The following is a 21893-nucleotide window of genomic DNA, read 5'->3' on the forward strand; positions in this document are numbered from 1 at the left end:
TCGTTATTTGGGAGGTAGGCTACTTACTATTCACTAAAACTACAGTCTGCACATTTATTTTAGTCACCGTCTGCTTTTAAAGAAGCCCTAGAATGAACTTCTTAAGAGCATCTTAAGTAGGAACGGACTCTCATATCCGGATAATCCCTGTAAATATTTGCTTGGAGGAGTTACTGGAGCTAATGACAGGCATCGCTGCTCTGTTTTGTGTCATTCATTTCATTTCATTTTTTTTATTTAATTTAATTTACTTCTCATGATGCAATCTGATGTCCAATCTCCAGCTCTCTTTACTTGGACAATCAACTGCATCTCTGTGTTATTCTCCAGTCATTCCAGCTGGCACAGTACCAAAGATTCCAAGCTGTTTCCTCTTTTCAAGTTTGATTTGTGGATCCGCCACTCCACTTCCTTTCTCAGCTCCAGATGTAAACTTATTCAACATTACCAGCTGATCAAGATCCTGGTACACTGGATTCTGTTATGCAACAGGGCGCCAGAGATTTAAGGTGGAAATTAGTCCCAGAAATCACAAAAATTGCTGTTGCCACCGGCTCCTGATCCCTTAGTTATGACCTAATCAGTGACTGAGGCTAACGTAATAACAGCGCCAAAGAATTTTACTTGTTCCGAGTTTTGAGGTGCTTATATTAAGCCGATATCAGTGTGAAACTGTATTTCGATTAATTCCAATCTCTGTGCTGCCTGCACATCCAATTTCTGATTCATCGTCTGAGTGGACCTTTGTTTTTAATGCTCTTTTTATCAGATTTATTAGTACAAATATGCCTTCAGGTGGGGATTGCCCTTACAAATATTCACTCATTCTGTTTATTACCAATATGTCTTCAAGTGGGTATTGCCCTTACAAATAATTGCTCATTATTCAGAGGCACAGAATTGAGTTAGGGAGCTTTTTGTCCCATCACAGAGTCGTACATCCGGCTGCAGATTTGTGAATCTGATCATCTCTTTTTGGCTGGCTGTCACAGAAAAATGTTTGCATCCACCACTTTCCAACACAGTGAGTGAGCATGAGAGAGTGTGTGTATATTTTACCTATTGGAGGTCACATAGGAAAAGCATTTTTTGTTTTGCCAATAACTTTGATGCTGTTTGACGAATCTTCACACAATTTTCAAAATTAGTTTGCCACACACTTTACAAGCTGTCTTGAAAGCTACAGGGTGATCCATCAAGCAGGGGCCGAGAAAAGGGGTGGGGGTGGTCCCAAAACATGTTTTCCCTGTGTAATTTCCTACAGGGATTTTGAAAATGACTATAGCCTGAATTGCTGGACAGAATTACACCAAACTTGGCAGAAAGATAGATTTTGGTCCAGAAAGCGTGCTTTTTTTGACTTGGTGTAAATTAATTCAGTAGTTTTCAAGTAATTAAAGAAAATAGAAACATAGATAGCTGGACAGAGGCTAAGCAAAGATCTCATTTTGAGATCTGATTAGCTGCAAGCACTTCAGCCAGGAAGTGCTGGCATCCATCTTGGGACCAATATACATGATAGCACCTTCTAAATGATCTACTGGACTGAAAACTAGAACTGAAGCTTACGAGTAGGGGAACATGCTCTTTAAGGAATATATACATATATATAACATGTTGTGATGGACGTTATAGGAGTCTGGGACATGTACTCCATTGAAATGCATTGTAGTGAATGGCAGGTTTTGAGGGTCACAAATAGGTGATAAAAGATTTTAGTTACAATGTAAAGCATTTTTTGGTGGTACCATACTAATTTTAGGAATTGTGGTGTGTTATAAGGTGATTTTCCCTGTAAAAAAGACTTTCTGCTGGGATTTCATGAATCATGTTTGAGAGAAAACTGTTTTGTCATGATTTTCCCATAGAGGTTATGAAAGCTCCAGAAGCTATAATGAGAGCATGTTTTCTTTAAATTCACACTGTCTGTCTCAGACATGTGAGAATAAAGTCTGACATTCTCAGTAAAACATGTACATCCAACAGGAGCAGCCTGCCAGTTGATTCCCTTGAGTTCTACTGCAGCCTCCCAGAGTGTTCTGAAGAACAACTAGAACGCTAACAGGCTCACTTATGACAAAAGTGTGGCACACCTGAAGCCATCTTGATTTAATCAAACTGGTTAAACTTAAAACATTTTTTAGAAAAGAACAAAATGAGGGGGTTCATTTTGTCATCGAAATTATGGTTAGTCCTGAAGAAAGAAAAATTAGGACACGTTTTATGTGAGTTCTCAAATATCTCCCTCTTCTATTTCATTATGCAGACTGAAACATGCACTTTCAACACCAGCAGCAGACTGCCAGTTAACTCCCTGGTGATCAGCAGCTTTACTACAGTGTTCTAATGAGCAATTAGAGTGCTAACATTTTGATTTATGCCAAAATTGTGGCACATCTGAACGCCATCTTGATGCAATTGAAGTGGAAGACTGAAAGCATTTTCTACTGAGGATACTGCAGTAAAAGAGGACATTAGGATGCTTCAAAACAAATAAGTGTCCCAAGATGGCCACCTGAGAAAAAAAGAGACCAAATGTAGCACACATATCACCAAAATGCAGTCCGAGTACAGCTCAATGACAGAAGAATGTACAACACGTTTTTTTTGCAGTTTTATATAGCGCAGACTTGACCCAAAGGTAGTGGAGTGCTTTACATGAGCATTCAGTCACATTACACAAGAACTCATTCATTTTGTTTTTAGGCCTGGGGCGATTAAGTGATTTGCCTAGAATCACAAGATGTCAAGCTGACGCCAAAACTCAAACCTGGTTTCCCAGTTGCAAAGTGTGCAGTTCTGGACATAATGCCACATTCTCTCCCATAAGTGTAACAAATAATCAAGTGATCAACTGGATTAAAAAAAACAAAGATAGCAAATAATTAAAAAATGCTTTGGTGCAATTTGAGAACTCAGGAAATATGTCCTCATTTTAGTTTTTTAGGCCTCTAACCATACTTTATATGGGAATAAGACCCTCTTATTTTTATAATTTCTAAAGGAAATGCTTTAGGTATTATAGTTTTGATTATATCAAGATGACGTCAAGTGTGCCACAATTTTGTATTAAATATAGAATGTTAGTAAACTAGTTGTTTGCTAGAATACCATGGGGAGGCAGAGATCAGCAGCACGGATTCCTATAATTGAGGGCAGGGAGGAGGGTGCAGAGGCAGCACTTTGACCACGCTGGGCAGAGGGGCAGTGGCAGCACAACGGACCATTCAAGGCAGGGAAAAGGGGGGCAGGTGCAAACATTCTAACCATGCAGGACAGGCAATAGAGGCGGTCGCAATGTAACCGACCATTTGAGGGCACAAGGAAAAGGCAGTGGCGGTACAACCATACATGCCAATAGGCCCGATTCAGACAGGAGACTCCAGATGTTTCTAAACCCAAAAGGGCATTATTTTATCTCTCTCCTGCCTAAATCTCATCTTTTGCAATGTAAGTCAAGGGGACAAACAATTCCACAGGTTTTTTTTCAAAATCTCCCTCTTACCAAGTTCAAAATGTTGGTAAATATGGTACATTGGATCATGTAGGGCAGAAGGATTGAGGTAGGGACATGGACTCGGATAACAGAGGGCAGGAGGGAGAGGAGCAGGAGCATTATACTGACCATACAGGGCAGGCGTGGGGGTAGCAGCAGGGTTAGTGGAAGCACAACTGTCATGGTGGGCGAGAGGGAGGGGGCAGGGGCATGCACAAAGGACCATGGAGGACAAAAGGGGGGGGCAGGGGCAGGGGCTGGACACAGACATGAGAGGGCAGGGGAAGGGGTTTTACAATTGACCACGCAGGGTAGGCAGGAAGAGCAGTTTCAGCACAAAAGAGCATGGAGGGCAGAGGGGAATGGCAGCAAAATGGACCATGGAGGGCAGGAGGGAGGGGATAGGGGGATGGAACTTGGACAGGCAGGTTGGAGGTGGTAGGAACAGGCGGCAATCATCTGACCATGCTGGGCAGGTGGGAGGGCAGGGCAACTCAACAGAACACTCAGAGTAGATAGGAGAGGCTGTGGCAGGTCCATGGAACATGGTGGGCAAAAAGGAGAGAGCAGGTGCATGCGGAGGGCAGGGGGAAGGAGGATACAGGGAGCAAGCAAAGCACAGAGGCTAAGCAGGCGGGCATTGATGGGGAACATAATTGGGCAACAGAGGGCAGGAGGAGTGGGTAGGAACATCAAGCCAAATGGAGGGCAGTGGCACCACATCAGACCATGCGAGGCGAATGGGACAGCAAGCTAACTGCTCAGGGCAGGTGGGAAGGGCAGTGACAGAAAAACGGCCACACAGGGCTGTAATGAGGGTGCAGGGGCATGGAGTTTGACAATGGATGGCAAAGAAGAGAGGGGCAGGAGCAGCAAACTTTAATGGGGGTAGCCAGGCCCTGTGTCCAACCCCCGCCACCAAGCATTGTGATGGGCACCTTACTTAATGTTAAAAAAAAAAAAACTAGAAATTCACTGAAAAAACGAAAGGTTACAGGTTAGGTTCAGATTCTACAGACACAAAAAACATAGAAATTCAGCTGTGGTAGTTAAGAGTTATTTTAAGTAACTATAACTTGCGCCCTAAAGTAACTATAACTCGCACCTTCACCATGCACTGCTACTTACCCCAGATATTACATTATTACATTACTCATAGAATCTTCTATGACATCATTGATAACGTCACTGTAACATTTGCAGTAAATTTATTGATGAGAAAACTGTTCCTGGCAAGTGTGCAAGTTATAGTTACCTTACGGCACTAGATATAGATACTTGAACTAACTCTTAACTATAACAGATGAATTTCAATGGTTTTGTGCATGTAAAATCTGAACCTAACTAGAATATCCAATTCACCATTGTTTTATTCCGGTGAATATATATATATACACACACACACATAACTTTGGCACCATTGAACAATCTTAACAACATTTTCAAAACTAGTTTGCCACTCACTTTAGCTGCTGTCTGGAAAGTTTTGGGGTGATTCGTCAAGGTGGGGGGGGCGAAAAAAAGAGGGAAGTCCTAAAACATGTTTTCCTCATACAATTTCCCATAGGGATTTTAGACATGACTACAGCCCGAACCGCTGAACGGAATTACACCAAATTTGGCAGAAAGCGAATTCTTCAACCAGGAAGTGGTGGCAGCCATCCTGGGACTCAGCCGAGTCCCAAGAATAAACATTAAAAAGGGGGGTAGGAATACTGTGACCCCCTAGGTCAAGTGGTGGGGGGCCCAAAAAGTTTTTTTGTTTTAATTTTCCCACAAATTTGTGGAGGATCCGTGGGAAACTTTAAAAAAAAAAGAAGAAAAAAGCGCAGTTTCCCATGCTAGCCTTTACTAGCGCCCTGGGTGGGTCGGGTCCTGGAATGAATTAATTATTATATAATGCTGCCCCTCTCCCAGGTCAATTTCAGCCTCAGGGAACCCATACTCTAGGGCCCAGTCTAAGCAAAAAAAAGGGAAAGGAGGCCCCCCCCGGCTGCATTTGGCCCCGAGAACTCCATTATCCAGGATCCAGCCATGCTTTACATAGTGGGGGGCCCCCTCCTGGAGCCATTAATGGCCCTTGGGACCCCATCCTGCAGTGCTAGCTCCTGCCATGTCCTGGCAGAGGCAGGCAAAGCCTGTGTTTGGTCTCGCTTGGTGGGAGTAATTTTTAAGGTTCCCACCAAGTGAGAGCTAACACTAAGGCCCTCATTACAACACAGACCGCCGAAGCCGCAGGCGGCGGAAGACCTCCATATTACGAGTACTGAGGGATTTCTGCTGAAAATCCACCAGTAGTCGTGCTGGTGGTCAGAGGCGCAGGGGCGGTCCACCACCGGCCCCGCCAAAAGAACTCCACAAGCCATATTACGACCTGTAATACGACCTCGCAGTGTCCTGATGGCGGGGCTCTGCCAGCGGTGGAAGGGCCCATTCCCTGCCATACGGCCTCCTCACCGGACAAGGTAAGTCGATCGTCTGACAGGGGAGGAAGGTGGGGGTTGTTGTGTGTACATGTGTGAGTGGGTGTTGTCTGCGTTTGTGAATGTAAGTGTGTATGTACACATATGTGTGTGGATGTTTGTATGCATGTTTGTAAACATGTTTCAATGCATGTGTGCATGTGTGTGTGTGTATGGGTGAATAAATGCGGGTATGATTGTTAAAGTGATTGCATACTAGAATGTGAATGTGAATGTGTGTGTCGAGCATGTGAGTGAATGCGTGTATGTCCGTGTTTGTGAATGAGTGTATGCGGGGTGCGTGTGGATGTGTGTGCGCAGGGGAGGTGGGTCTGGTATGGAAGGGGGGGTTGGGGGTTCTGGTATTGAAGAGGGTGTGAGGGGGTGTTGGGATTGCAGGAGGTGGGGAGTCATCTACCGGTGACCAGAATGAAAATTCTTGTTGTCAGTCGCCTTCCTGCCAGGGATTTCGTGATGGTGCTACCGCCACGAAATCCCTGGCGGGAAGGGGTCTCGTGATACTGACAGTGGTCTTTGGTGGACCGCTGGTTCGGAGATGCTTATCTCTGGCCCGGCAGTCTGCCCCCCCTGGTGGTAAGAACAGGTAAGTGGCCAAACCGCCACACTTGTAATCTGGCGGTTTTCACCGCAGGTCCGTCAGCAGTGGGACCGCCACCGCAAGTCTGGCAGTCAGTAGACAGCCAAACTCGTAATGAGGGCCTAAGTCTGGTGCCAGCAGGCGAAAGTATGAAAAATGCTCCCGCCTGCTGGAAGCGGGCTTTTCATCTGTTTCCCTGCCTGCACTGAAGCGGGCAGGTAAACTGATGAAACTATTGCTCCTGCCTGCAGAAAGCAGCATTTTAGCTGGACCCTGCAGGCAACAGCAATGCCAGCTCCCACTGGAGGCATGGAGCTGGCTTGGGCCACGGAAGCTCCCCCTGTGGCCCCAACAAGGATGCAGTGAGTGCCCTGGGTGATCCAGAGCACCCACCCTTTATTGACTGGGCCATGGGGGATGGGGTCACCAGGACTGAAATCATCCCAGGGAGGGGGGCTTCCAGCCCCCCATCCTCAGTATTAAATGGCCAGGCCCCAGGAGATGGGGGTCCCCAGGGCCAATACTAGGCAAGGAAGGGGATTTTTGTGCTTCCCTCCACATTCAAAAAGATTGGTTCCCCTGGGGCCAGAAATCGGCCCAGGGAGGGAATGGTTATGTGCTCCTCTTCCCATTTACAATATGGACAGGCCACGAGAGATGGGGTCCCTGGAGCCAAAATCAGCCTGGGGAGGGAGTTTGGGGGCCTCCTTTCCCATTAATCCAGTGGTGGGTCCCAGGAGATGGTGTTCCTAGGGCCACAAATGGCCCAGGGAGCAGGCCACATACCCCTCCTTCTAAAAAGAAATGTGGGGGGATGGGATCCCTGGGGCTGAAATCAGCCTGTGAGGAGTACTGCATGCCCCCCTCCTGGGTTGGCTGCCTTTGACACTGTGGCTGCAGGGTCTGGTCAAAGATCAGGCCCTGCGGCCATACCCCAGCCGCACATTGCTTAAGGCCATGCACAGCGTGGGGTCAGCGGCATGCGAGGGTTGGTCGCAGGCCATGTGTGGCAGTTGCTGGACTAACGTATGGTAATTAAATATTACTTTCCCTTAAAAAAACTAGAAATTCACTGAAAAACCAAAGGTTACAGGAACGTTATAGTTGGGAAATACAATTAAAAAAAACATAGAAAGTCACTGAAAAAATGAAGGGCTACAGTGATGTCATAGTTAAGAAATAGAATTTAAAAAAACTTTAAAATTCACTAAAAATCCCAAAGGTTACAGGAACATTATAGTACAGTTCAGATTTTACACACACGAAATCATAGAAATTCAGCAGTTATAGTTATACTTATGTCAAGAAACTATAATTTGTGCTGTAAGGTAACTATAACTCACTCCTTCATCATGTATTGCCAATCATCCCACATCAGTCATGACATCTTCTATAACGTAATTGATAATATCACTGAAACATTTGCAATAACATTATTGATGAGAAAATTGTGCATGGCGAGGGCCAAAACCAGATTTGTGGCCCTCACGAACAGTCCAAGGTAAGTGAATACACTTGTAGAAGTTTGCAAAACCTGCAAATTAAAATAAAGGCAGAACCTGTAGGGTATTGGCCTCTGCGTTGGTTGTGTTATAGGCCAGGTGATGTGGCCAACCCCCACTGATGGTTGAGTGTGCAATGGCGTGTGAATGTAAATAGGTGTTTAGGCACAAGGAACAGTTGGATGTGGGACAAAATAAAGGATAAAGTGGAGTTATGTTTAGCTTTGGTTAATAGGCCTTAGTGTATGTTTAACAAAAAATCAGAAATTCAGTGAAAAAACACTGTGTAGGTACATTTATAGTTACACAACAAAAACGAATAGCCACTGAAATTTGCCTGGAATTATTATGTAAAGTAATTATAACCTGGGCTCATTATGCACTGATTGTACCGTGCATATTACACCACTCATGAATATGCTAAATGACATCGCTGATGACATGTCGAGTGACATAATTGATGACATCACTAAAGTGCAAGGGAAAAACTATATACATCTGAAGACAGCAACCAACCACTCACCCACTACTACAAAGGGTGATCAAACCTTTGATGAAGGAGACATATTTAACCTGCCAAGTAGAATAAAGAGAAAGGACTGCTTCTCAGCATCAACATTGTCCTCAGTGTAAGATTTCACACTAACTATTACTGTTCAATAATCAACAAACATCCCAGTTCAAGCAGCCCTTCAACATGTAATCAGTTAGTACCAAAGAAAAGGAGATTCCCGTTTTCCCCAACCTATCTCTTAGTGGGGTGTGCATGTCTGTTGCCTTGTCATATTTAAGCAAGAAAGCCAGCACTCAATGTATATTAATCAAGTCAGTCAAAGATCATTATGGCAAAAGAACAAAAGTCAGCATCAAGATACATTGCACATGCTACAATCAGTTTCAATAAAGGACTGGTTTTATTCCTACACTAGATCTTTTTGCAATATGTTCAAAGTGAAAAAACTGAATTTGCAGCCCGTAAGACTGTTTCTTTTGCCTTAATGATCTTGGACTGACTGGGTTAACATATATTGAGTGCAGCGTTTCTTGCTTACATTTGGTTATAGGACAAAGTTTTGTTGTTGCTACATAAGGGATGGTGGTGGCTGATCCCTGCCAAACTCGGGCACCAATAAGGGAACTTTTCTAATTGGTTCTATTATTGACGACAGTGGTAAGTGTGGTGTCCTGTCTACTGCCTCAGATAGTAATTGTAAATCATTTGTTGTGCCTTGTTATCGAGATCTGTATTGTCACTGGCTGCTTTAAAGTGTTAAAAATGTTAATCATGTGGTACATGAAACAAAACAAAAAACAACAACAAATAAACGACTGTGTCTTACCTTCACACACTCTTTGGACAATGAGATCTTCAAAGTGTATGAGATCTTCATAGGATGGGACCTGGATTAAATAATTGTCTGAGCCAGCGATCCTCAGTAAGGAGTCCCTCTGTATGTCCCCAACACCAATCACAAAGATGGTCACGCCATTGTTCTTCAGCTTCTGAGCAGGTACAGTGGCATCCTCAGCTCCAGTTCCATCTGTTATCACCACCACAGCCTTGTTAACCCCAGGCCTGGCACCTTTTTGGATGGTCATGACATCACTATATATGTGCAGCAAAGCACTGCCAGTGGAAGCCACGCCTCCAATGAAGGAGGCCTGGTTGATGGCTTGGAGAAGACTTGAACTTGTGTCATGGGCATCTAGACCAAAGGCAGTCCGAGGTCGGCTGCCATATGTGACCAGGCCAATCTGGGTCACATCTCGGTTTATATCAAATTGCAGAGATGTGCTTCTGATAAAGTTTCTCAGCTGACCAAAATATTCTCTGTTGACGGCAGCCGAGGCATCCATTGCAAACACCAGGTCCAACGATTGTGCTTGACAGCCTGGAAACAGGACAGATATCTTGTTTTCACATCATGCAAGAGAATTTGAAGTAACATTTAGGGAATGATTTAGAGTTTGATGGACAGCGTTCACTCCAGTGGCATGGTGAAGGATAATACCCGTGGAGTCCAGAGGGACCTCCACTTACCAAATTGAGATTTGTCCACCACCCCTGCCGATAACTCTCTTCATTGACACTGTCATGACCTATTCCGTCAATACAGACATCTATGACAGATTGTACCGTCAGTCATGATGGCTGTCCATTAAGCTTTTTTAAAAATGTTCTGTTATACAAAAACATACTCTCAAAGCAGGAGTTTGTTTTTGGAAAAAAATAATGCCCCCACACACTAAGAGATTTCTCCCAGTGTGTGGGGGTCATTATTGTTTTTTATTCTATCCCTTACCACCTGGTTTTTCCTGGTGACGATGGACAGGAAAGAAAAGACTTTGCAAAGGGTGGACGGTGTGAAGTCATTCCTCCAATGGCCCCACCTCAATGAGGCCATGAGAGGAAGTATTTGGTCGACAAAGTCAATGGGCCTGCCTGACTAAACGGGGTGGGTGGACTAAGGGTTTGGCAGACAGGGCAAAAAAGTTTTAAGGGATAGGAAAAGTGGTCAATAGCCCAGGGCCCCACCTTCTTAGGGGACCCCATGAAAACTGATCTTTCTCATTTTCTCTCACGCTAACTTTCATTCATGTCCCTATCAGAACTCTCTCTTCCTGCCTCTATCTCTGACTCTTTGTTGCTTTCTACCCAAAGACATCTTAATAATTGTGTGCAGTGGGAAAAACATATTTCAGCTATTTTGTGTTAAAGTTTGAGTATAATTCAATATTGTTTGGCATCATGCAGGCTTAAATTAATAGAAAAGATGTTACATTCAAAATCCCAGAATATATATTTTGCTAGTGCTTTGTTACCCTGTTTTTCAGATTCCCTATATGAACTGGGGACCTGATGTACAGAGTCCTGTTCGCAAAACACAGTTTGTGTAAACTGAAAGCTTTTGCAAGCATTTACAACTGCCTATAACTGCAGGAATGGACTCTGTGAGAGACAGCTGTCAGTCCCTGCATTCCAATTATGTGGTTGCCAACATTTATTTGAAGCAACACCTTTCATTACAAGAAGCAGATGCTCCTTTAGATACGAAAACTGATATGCAGCCACCCACCACGAATTCCAAAGTGGAAGTTGTTCCACAGGCAGCTTGCCGGTTGCAAATCATTTACTCATCAACCTCCAATTAATGAATAGGAGGGGAGCGCACCTTTCATGCCTCCCCTAATTATTATTTGGCATGTATTGCAAAAGCCCTTTTTCAAGTGAAAAATACTTTCTTGGCTCACGAATGTCTGTTGTATGTTGCACAAAGGTGTTTTGAGGCCACAAACCCTGATTTAACGAATCACTGGTTTTGCAAAAGCAAAATACAGTGTAAAGAGAACATCCCCATGCTATTGATGGTTAGCTCACATGTCCAGATTCACCAGGCAACACCAGGGTCCCTACTGCCTCCCCCGCCACCTGCATACCAAAAGCGCTTTAATGTGATTAAACAAAAGACAGTGAAATGGATAATTTAACCAAATGGCATGCATAAGGCAGACACAAAGAATGACAGCATCGAGTAGATGGAAAGAAAAAGAGAAATACCAAAGTAAAGAGCAAAAAACAACTGAGAAATGGTATTAGAAAGAAATTAGAAAAAAAAGAAGTTTACACATATAGAGTGATAAAGAAAAGGAAAGTATATAGACATTGACAGGCTAAGAGATACAGACAGATAAACAAATGGATGAATACACAAATTCCTCCATAACAGCACATACCTAAGTTGTCCACGCTGCAGATTTTCTTGTGGAGTGCATGAATCTTGTTGTGTAGGTCTTCTGCCCTGGAGTATGTGACTGTCTGTAGCACATTTCCTGTAATATCATCCAGCTCAGACTTCAGAGTATCGCTTCCAACCCCAATAAGGAACACCTCTCTGTCCCTGGCATACTTTGCGGGCTCAGTCACTGAATCCTGGGACTTAGACCCAGCCAGGAGGACAACCACACGAGGCAGATCATCACGCACATCCGCAAAGGCTGGTATGCTCTTGAAACCATGCTGCGTGACCTGCCGGAGTGCTTTCCCAGTGAACAAACTACCCCCAAGGAAACGCATGCCATCAATGTACTTCAGCAGCTCACTCACGTCCCGGTACTCTCCAATCCGCACTACCATACGAACTTCGCTGGCATACTGAGCCACCCCCACATTCACAGGAGAGTCGGCTGCCATCACAGCCTGAACGAACCGCTTCAAGAAAGATTTGTGTCGCAGGAACCCCTCCAGTGTGGTCACGGACGAGCTGTCCACCAGGAAGAGAAGGTCCACACTGCATTCGAGACTCAGCTTTGGTGCTGAATAAATAGAAAACACTGTATTAAGCAGTTGTCAACACCAAATTCGCAAATAATGCTTTATACTATAGGAGACAATTGTAGAGTGACTATATATCTGATCTATAGTCCCTGTGAATCCTCAACAGCTATATGCTTCTTAGTGGCAAAACCCAAAGTGAAGTGGGGGAGGGGTGTTGTGCAAGATCTCAACCACAAGCCCAAATATGCGTTAGTTGTAATGCCCCTAGGTTTTTGAGCTGGTGCTAGCGTCTAGACCCTTTGGGAGGAATTGCTAAACCAGAACCCCTTAAGAAATGGGACCTCTAAACCACACTGGCTGCCTGTTCTGCCCCTTCCCCACCACACAGCAGTGGCTTCAGTCTGCCCCTCACACCCCTGCTTTGCTTATAATTTTCTAAAACATTGCATGATACCAATGGTTTATTCAATGAGCAACAGTAAGGTAGCTTTTGTACAGCAAAATTACTGCATTGCTGTTATACATTATGTTGCATTTCCAACAGTGAAATATTTTTCCCAGCACAGTTTCCAAACTTCATTTCTGTGACTACTCACTAGGGCAGCGGCCTTTCAGAGCTTTAGTTCTGAGGAAGAGTGTCAAAGGGAATTTGAGGCAATATATAAACAAATTCATTCCGGTATTCTTGTGCACAGACACATGATCCATGTTAGATTCAGGAGCATCTTATGTTCTATGAGTTATTTAGCAGGGGTCAGGGAGGTTTCAGGTCAATGGGAGACATCATAACACCAGCGTCCTTCTCTAAAAATAGCATCACCTGCAGTATTGCTCCTTTCCAGCAATTATTCACTTTTTTATTCCTTTCTTCTATTTTTCCTTAAAGCTGCGACAGAATGTTATTAATGTAAAGGTATCCAGTTCGAACACTGCATTAGGCCCTAAGAGGCAGTGTGATCGTCAGCCACTGTAACCCTTCTTGTTAGCCCCATCCAGTTTCGATACAACCTCCTGCGTGAACTCAGATTCTACCTCCAGGGTTGCGCCCATTTGAGACCTCTGCCCTTTTAGGCAAGATATTATGCCGGCCTTACTTCTGGATATGGAACTCACCAGAACAGCTGATATTAACAACCTTACAAACAGACAGGTTACGGGGTCTTCGGGAGCCACCACCAAGGATCTGGTGTTGATGTGCAAAATAACTTTTGTAAACTAAGTACACGTAGCAAGGGGAGCTGGGTTGACAGGCAAAAGCACCATGAGTGGCCTAGTAAGGGTGACATGAGCCCTAATGACTGCAAAGAAAAATACCCACCTCTTCCTTCAGTTTGGTTGTTAAAAAAACTTACAATTGGGTTGCAGTGGGCCTCACGGACCCATGTGCCTTGATAGTATAGTGCCTGCTGCACTATTGATAGCTACGCCCTTGAACACTGTGCACAAGGAGGCTAGCACAGTGTGGAGCTCTTACCACAGTTTGCATCCCCTCCAAACCCAACAGGACAGATGCAGTGGTACTTGTCAAACCCCTCCAAGACGCACGTCCCCCCGTTCTGGCAGGGCTGGGAATCACAAGGATCTAGGAAGCAAGGAACACAGATTTACCACACAAGAGAAAGACAGCGACAATAAGAGAGATAAAGTCAATAATTAAAGCAATCTATGCATCTCCTCGTGCTCCTTGTGCGCAAAGTAATAATCCAAGCGGCGCAAGACTGGGAAAAAAAGAAGCTTTATTGTAGAGTCCAACCACTAAAGCCCCTTAGCAATAGGACAGCAAAACGAGTACACGACATATAATATGGGCCTCAATTAAAAGACAAACACCAATGGGTTCACATAGTAGGAATGTTATGCAAATAAAGAATAATGTGTGAACCAACGACACGAGAGAATTCCTGGAAGACTAGCAATTCTAAAATATTATCACAATCAATTTAGCTTTTGTTACGTTTTGCTTTTTATCACTATGCAGAGGAATTCTGTCTCTCCAGCTACTCTGCCTCAAGCTTACATACCCTTCAATCTCTCCTTTAAAAAATGTTGCCTGTCTCTCTCTATATTTAGAAGTTATCCTGTAGTTAATCTTACTTATATCTTCAAGTTATTATACTGCGCTGTAATTACTCAGTGTTGATGGACTCACTCTTTTAAAATTTAAAGAATAAAATAAGATGAAAATTAGTTGTGAAATACCTAAAGTCAGAAAACATTTCTATTTCGATAACATGCGTAAGATGCTTTCGCCAAACCCCATGCCTTTGGCTTTGCATTGAATAAGCTATTTCCCATCTGATTTATACGATGGGCACTAAGTTAGATGGGCTTAGAGTTTTGGTTTTGTTGGCGCAAAACACCAGTCCTGACCAGCAAATTTGCGCACCTCGTTGATTGTAAGCCTCTCTGCTGCTGAGCCTGGGAAGTTGTGTGTGTAGAAACGACCCACTCAAAGCTGCCACGAGTAAAAATGTTTAGATTCTCCATTTGTTCTCCGCTTAAAGCTCGTGGTTTAGTAGAGGAAGTCATCCTTCTCTACTGAAATATCACGGAGCTGTCAGAGGGTGATGGACGGCCAGACCCCTATCCTTGTTCAGGTGCTCTACATAACAGCTGACCTCTGCCCTCGAGGATGGGTGGAGTCCCTGCTTATTGTGGTAGGGATTCTGGGATGAAAGAGCAAAGACCATCCCTGAGCGGAGGCTCTGTGGAGTCGGGCATTGGTGGGAAACCATTGTGGTGTCATCTCCTTCGATCACTGTTGTAGATTTCTGGTGAGCTGAAGACACTTGCTTACATGCAGTAGGGACTCGCTCTCAAGGCATTCAGGTAACATCAAGGCAATAAGGAGGAGGGGGACTATTTGTGGAAACTCGATATAACTATGCAACACTGTAGTGCCACTGAGTGGGCGATACCACTTGTTATTTACCCGCCAAGAGACCTGTGTCTGGTGTCCGTTACTAGAAGGCATAGTCCTATAGAGCATCAACCATTCTTCGTGTTCTTCCATAAATAAACCACATTTGCAGAAAGATGCAGACTAGTGGTCTGCAGCGATCCACCACCAACTAAACTAAGATGATGCAGGCCCCGAAGAAATAACGACCTATCGTGAGCTATTAGTTTAATAATTACTTCCTGTACCAAAACTGAGCAGGCGTTCTTTTCATTGCTGGATTTCGTATGTAGCTCAGCAATGGAATGACTGCAGTGTAGCCCCAACATCGCATCTCCGGCACAGGCAGGGCGACAATACGCAGCCTCCTCGACTATCACCAGTAAGATAGAGGCAGATTGCTCCTTAAACCAGCCAATATGGTCCGATTAGCAAGAAAGGGAAGACAATTCGACACTTGTAAAATAACGATGTTCTGACCAGTTAGATGCTAGAATGAAAGGGGGGAGAACATAAAGCTAGTGGGTTAGGAGTAATGGAGACACTTTGTTAAATATGGATTTTGTTCTCGGATAGTCACAAATAAAGTTGTAAAAAAAAGAATATTTAAAGTTTCAAAATAAATAAAAAGTTCAAAATAAAAATCACTAATGCGATGCATTGCTTGGTTGGAATGTTAGCTGTTTTCTTACAGTCATAGAGAGTGGAGTTTTCTAAAGTTTTTCGCTTAGCTATGGGGAAGCAAAAAGGACTTCCAACAAAGAACCTGCATGGTAATAAGCCGGGATGATTGGTTTTGAACCATTACTAGTAAGTTCGGGCCAGATGTATCAAGGAGGCCTTTTGCGAGTCGGAAATAGCGATTTTTAAGAAATCGCTATTCCTGATTTGCAAAATGCAATGTATCACATTTGCGAATCGGTAATAGCGATTTCTTAAAAATCGCGAATGCTATTACCGAATCGCAAATTGCAATACAGGCCCCAATCGCACCTATGGGTGCCCATATCTGCTAATTTTTTGCATTTCCAAATTTGCGATATCTTAACCAGAAATCTCAATTTTGGAAATGCAAAATCCCAGGGTGCTGGGGGCCTAAGGCCCCCTCTGCTGCACCCCAAAATAATTTTTGGCAACATGTAAGGTGCACACATGCCAAAAGGGCATGTGTGCTTTACATGTAAATTAAAAAAATGCATTTTAGATGCATTTTTAAAATTTGCACATGGTTTCTGGTGGTAAATAGCGATTCCTAAATGCCAAAATCGCATTTAGGAATTGCTTCTTATATGTGCTTAGAAATCGCAAATAAGGAATCCTTATTTGCGATTTCTTATTTAGAGAGTCGCAATTTGCGACTCTCTAAACAGGGTCGAAATTTTAAGGAATCGCTATTTTAGCGACTCCATAAAATTGCGTTCAGGATGTCTTTCATACATTCTGGAATGGCTTTTTGCATTCCCGAACGGGCATTCGCACCGTTTGCGAATGCAAAAAGCTTTCATACATCTAGCCCATAGTGACTTATCTGGGCATCCAAGCCACTAAGAATCACCAATGCTGAGTTTTAGAGCTGAGACTAGATCTTTCACTTGTTGAGAAGGGATCTGGTGATCTCAGTGGTTTAAAGGATGAAATATCTCAGACAGAATCACAAACATTTTTCTATGAGTATGAAACCGCGAAGAACACGAGTCTCACACTTAATCAGCTGTGTTTTTGTTAGAAACATTAATTCATGGTGCCTTGTACATTTTATAAACCGCATGTAGGGCATTCTACCCCGTATTTTTTGGTACCTATGCATAAATAATTAAATGTGAATACTGCGATTTTACAGTGGAAATCACATTATGTGCAAAGGCAGTTCTTTCAAGAGGCCATCACAGATGTGTTGGTTGATTTGATTTTCATTTTCCAATGTTTCATTTTAGATAATTTCTTATTGGCACTATGGATTTTATTCTTACGGTGGTCAGCCAAAATATGTTTTGTCCTCTGCAGCTTAAAGGGCTGGGACATTTTCAAGGTTAAAAAATGTTAAAACAATAATTGGAAGGACAGAAACTTAATAATATACAGAAGAAAATTAAATGAAATGGTTTCATGGAATAGATATCTGGGCCCAAGTCTCACACCGTTTTATAAGAGTACTCATGTCTTCCCCGTCTCTCCTTACTCATGGAAATTCATGAGTAAATCACAGCTTGTGATTTACTCATAAAATTCAGCGTGTAAGACAAAGCTTACCCATGTAAAAAGTACCCAACCCTTGTAAATACACAAGTTTCAGCAACGCCTGGCATGCGATATAGCTACCAACCAAAGCTTCTGGCCAATAATTTTGGGGTGATAGTTCCGCAGTAAATAGTATATGCATCTGAATATCAGTATTTACTGTTTTAGCAAAAAAGTGCATGATTTTAATCTTGAAGGATTTAGCATAGGTGGACACGTTTCCATCCAGTGATGGTTAGCAGATAGCAAGTGAAAGTTGGAGCTGATTAGATTTGTGTGTTGCGAGCATAAAGACAATAGTAAACACTAACTAATGGATCACGTTTGTGTGACTCCATGTGGCAGAGGAGTTGGCGCAGATAGTTAGAAACCCTGTGTGACAGAAACAAATGATCAGAGCAATACGAGTAGAACAATTTGAGTGCTTAATTTGTGGTAGCAAAGGCTAGCAAGTGTGAAAAGGAGGACATGTACTCAGCAGGGTCACATGCCAAAGAGATGTCACAGAATTCTAGTAGGGATGAGAGTTTATTGTAAAAGGTAGCCATGATAAAAATGGCTACATGATGTAGGGCTGTTTGTGTTGAGTGTAGGGTTGGAAATCCAGACTGAATAGTGGTAATTAGGTTGTGAGTCATTAGAAAGGCAGCAAGAGGTTTGTAAAAGCATTCAACTATTTCAGCGAGGTATGGATGTGGAGAGAGAGACCAAAAGTTGGCCAAAATACATGGGTCAGCAATGAGTTCTCTGGGTGAAGTGTGGAAATGCAGAATTAAACCACTGAGAGTATATACTTAGGTTGAGAAAGTGGTTAAAAGTGATATCAAGGAAGATAGGACACATGATGATACTGCTAGGGAGTTGATGATTTCAAAGGAAAAAAAGGGTCAAAAGGTGAGTAAGAGGGGTTTGCTTTTTCAATTATGGGGATTAACCAAGCCAGCGAGGTTAGTAGAAAAAATATAGTTTGCTTGTGTCACTGAGTGAAGGTGGTAAGCATGACGAAAGAACTGGAGCCATCAACAGTAAGTACAGCGTGATTCCAATGACTGTGATCTTGAGGAGAAGTGCTAAAGTCTGATGCTAAGGGGAGAGACAGAAAGGAGAGGGAAGACGAGTGTACAAGTTTGTCTTTTGGGAGAAAATGCAATGAGGTGATCAGGTCCTGCTTGGAAATAGAAAGACCTTGGTTCCACTATACAACAATTCTTTCATTTTATGATTTTGAATTCAACTCATGTTCAGAGGAGAGCCCACTAGCGCCAAACGTGGCCACTTCTTGGTAATAGCAGTGGACCATACCATAAAAAATACCATTAACAGGAAGCACTGCGAAGATGCAATTGGATAGAAATAAAGAGAACAGTGCAGAATGATGTTCAGATGCAAGGGCATTAATAGAACCACTTGTAACTTACACTGAGTCATTCGTTGTCCAAAAAGTTGAAAAGCAAAGAAAGCTAATAGTCAAATGATGCCTCCCTGTTTACTTAAATCAAAAGTCATATGGGGACACGAGACATTGGTCTAACAGTTATACCATATTTCCAGGCTGTACCGATAAGGATTGTACTTGTCCTATTAAAGGGGGGGCATTCACACTCTTTAACACTACTATATAATGCTTGTTTCGAATGAGGTTAAACAAGAGGGACTACAGCAAATTTCCATCAGTTTCACGGTCACAAACCCAGCATAATAATGCAAATGCAAAAATATTACAAAAATCATGAGCCTCTGTCACAGATTAAAGGAGTAAGGAGCCAAGGGTCAAAGCCTCCTGGAAAATTACAAGATCCAGGCTATGGGCTTCCATTTCACTACCACATGCCTGGAATGTGATTTCTTGGAAGTATGTTATACAGAAGCATGTGTGTAAATGTTGTGAGCATATAATAAACCCAGAAGCCGACCTACAGATGACACATATGACTACATACAGAGGGACATGTCATTTAAACGTATAAGGAGAATATCAACAGAAAGAGTCCAAAAGGAGCAGTCAGTGTGCTATATACAAAGAATGCCTAACGAGAAACACCACAAAACACAAGGCCTGCTTAACTATTGCAGGGGATTAAATTGCCCAGATGATGCCAATGTCTACCAAAGTGCTACTGAGCACAATATGTCGTAATGGAAGTGTTGTGCTATTTTGCTCTATTTCTTTTTACAGAAGTTACCGTGGTGCAAATTAGATTTATCTTGGAAGTTTGTCATCTGGCAAATGATATTCTTCTAACATAGAAACAATCAGATAATTACAAATTAACCTTTGCGCTATTCACACAAATATAGTATTTACACAAATACGTGCAAAACACACTCAAACTTGAGAAACACACACTGTAAAGAAACACACCACACATGCATACACAAAACCACGAAACGGACTACAAAGCAACAACATACACAATTGCTCCATAAACATTTCGTAGGATTTTTTAAAAAATGTGCATGCACAAACATATAATCAGAACAGTATTACAACTACACGCCAGGGCCAATCACAGATATGTAATTAAGGGGGGGGGGGGGGGGGGGTGCCTTGAGGAGGCTCATGCAATACAACGAGATTTCAGAAACACCTACCTGGGCAGATGGTTCTGTAGCATACAGTTGGGTGCTTCGTGTACAATCTATTAAAGCTGGGGAACAAAACATGAGTAAAACAGAAGAGTTAGTAAACAGAGCACCAGAAGCAAAATAGCCACAGTGGAAGAAAAGGTGGGCAGTTTCAAATGGCTCAGAGTGGACCCATTTGTAGCAATTTGGACTTTTGACCATTGGACTACCTATGTCTCGCAAAAAACCTAAGGTAATTCTACTGGTTGCATGCAAATACTAACAAAAACTAATCAATACCATTAAAAACCCATGACCAGTCCCAAGATTCATCCGGAATGTTCTCAACACCGACAGAACGAATTCCAGAACACATCCATTCATGAATATTGCAGATAAAAAAAGTCAGAATACACTATAGCAACATCAAGAGGAATCAGGCCATATTTCTCATATATACCACATATGCTGTACCAAGTGAAGGAATTAGTTTCCTCCCGCAGCTCGATGATTACCACTAAGTCCTACACTAAAAGGAAGTCCAGACAATCAACATGTACAAACTTTAGTCGATTCCAAATGTGATATCACTCAAATGCCCAGAGCCAATCACAACTGGAGAAGGCAGTTTGACACAAGCCACCATCACTTGAACCAACTCAATTATAGTCAAATACTAGGTGGAGCCAAGTCAATTCATCAAGCAACAACCTGTCATCACATCCAGAACAATCAGAAAGGGAGGCAGGGCAGTTTCACTGCATTTGAGTAGTAATTACTGTTGAGGCTAAAGTCTTCCCGATTGCCTGAAAAAAGCTGTGCTGACCTTCCCAGTTCAGTTTTTCTGTCATACCATACGTGTCCATCCGTCAATTTGATATCTACATGTCCAGTTGAGGCGCTCCATGGTTTGACTCTGCTGTTTGTAATCAGAGTCAGGGTGGCTGGCTATTGACTATTCACAAGACTCGTTCAAGGCTATGAAGGGACCAGCAGTGGTATCAGCACTTGAGTTTATAGGTTTTGGTCTTTTTATCGCCAGTTCTTGGGAACACTACCTACTGACTCATGAAATTGTTTTCAGTTTGGCACTTGCAGATACACTCATTTATTAAACAGTTAAAAATTAATCTACAAGAAACGTCTGCAGTTAGTTACTCTAGGTGGCATGCCCTGTCAAATCAAACATAAATTGATGGGTTGTTAAACTATATTTTATACAGTGGCTAGTTAAGCATGCTATCATTATTCTCAAGTTTACACTTGAACGTGATTGTTTTCAGGGTGCATTCTTTATGCAGTTAATTTATTTTGCACTTCAACTTTATTATTTGCATAAGCACCTACACCCACAATTAATCGTGTGCTCAAATATTACATAAGGGAAATATGTCTCTCATCCTAAATAATAGCTGCTTTGAGCACGAAATATCCAGTTTTCTCCATCCTGGTGGTCATCACCGAGGCAGACAGTAGGTCTTTCTCTTTAGTTGCTGTTAAAAGTGAGCTTTAGATTCTGCATTGTTTAGAAAAATCATGCCACGAACACCTGGGCAGGACAAGTGTCAGAACTCTATCCAAAACATAAGCCCTTGGGCGCTAACGTGTACTTCTTCTTACTCGAGTTCAGGTGGCAACTCTAACTGTAGTTCCTTTCTTTTGTTCATGTTAGGTTTGCCCTGCTACAGTGAAACTCCCCCAACACCTTTCCTGAGTGGAAAGCTGTCACCATTCAACAGTAACCCTCTGTCCAGCACTGTATGAGGCAAATTGCCAGCAGAGGCTAAACCATTTCAAACTCTACTTACCTCGGACTCTATGCTCAGTAATTTCACGAAAACCAGAGGACAAGGACGA

General features: G+C 42.8%; 1 protein-coding gene across 3 annotated transcripts in view; it reads right to left on the reverse strand.

Annotated features, from left to right (window-relative positions):
- Positions 1-21893, reverse strand: part of VWA2 (von Willebrand factor A domain containing 2) — a 225181-nt gene that overhangs the window by 46655 nt on the left and 156633 nt on the right. For all 3 annotated transcript variants that reach the window (XM_069239310.1, XM_069239308.1, XM_069239309.1), the window contains 4 exons: positions 20064-20119; positions 13809-13916; positions 11794-12372; positions 9399-9950 (listed from right to left, as the gene is read on the reverse strand). In XM_069239310.1, coding sequence (XP_069095411.1) covers positions 9399-9950; positions 11794-12372; positions 13809-13916; positions 20064-20119 — 1295 coding nt within the window. The remainder of the gene's footprint in view (positions 1-9398; positions 9951-11793; positions 12373-13808; positions 13917-20063; positions 20120-21893) is intronic.

Source organism: Pleurodeles waltl, chromosome 6 (genome assembly GCF_031143425.1).
Source record: "Pleurodeles waltl isolate 20211129_DDA chromosome 6, aPleWal1.hap1.20221129, whole genome shotgun sequence".
NCBI lineage: Eukaryota > Metazoa > Chordata > Amphibia > Caudata > Salamandridae > Pleurodeles > Pleurodeles waltl.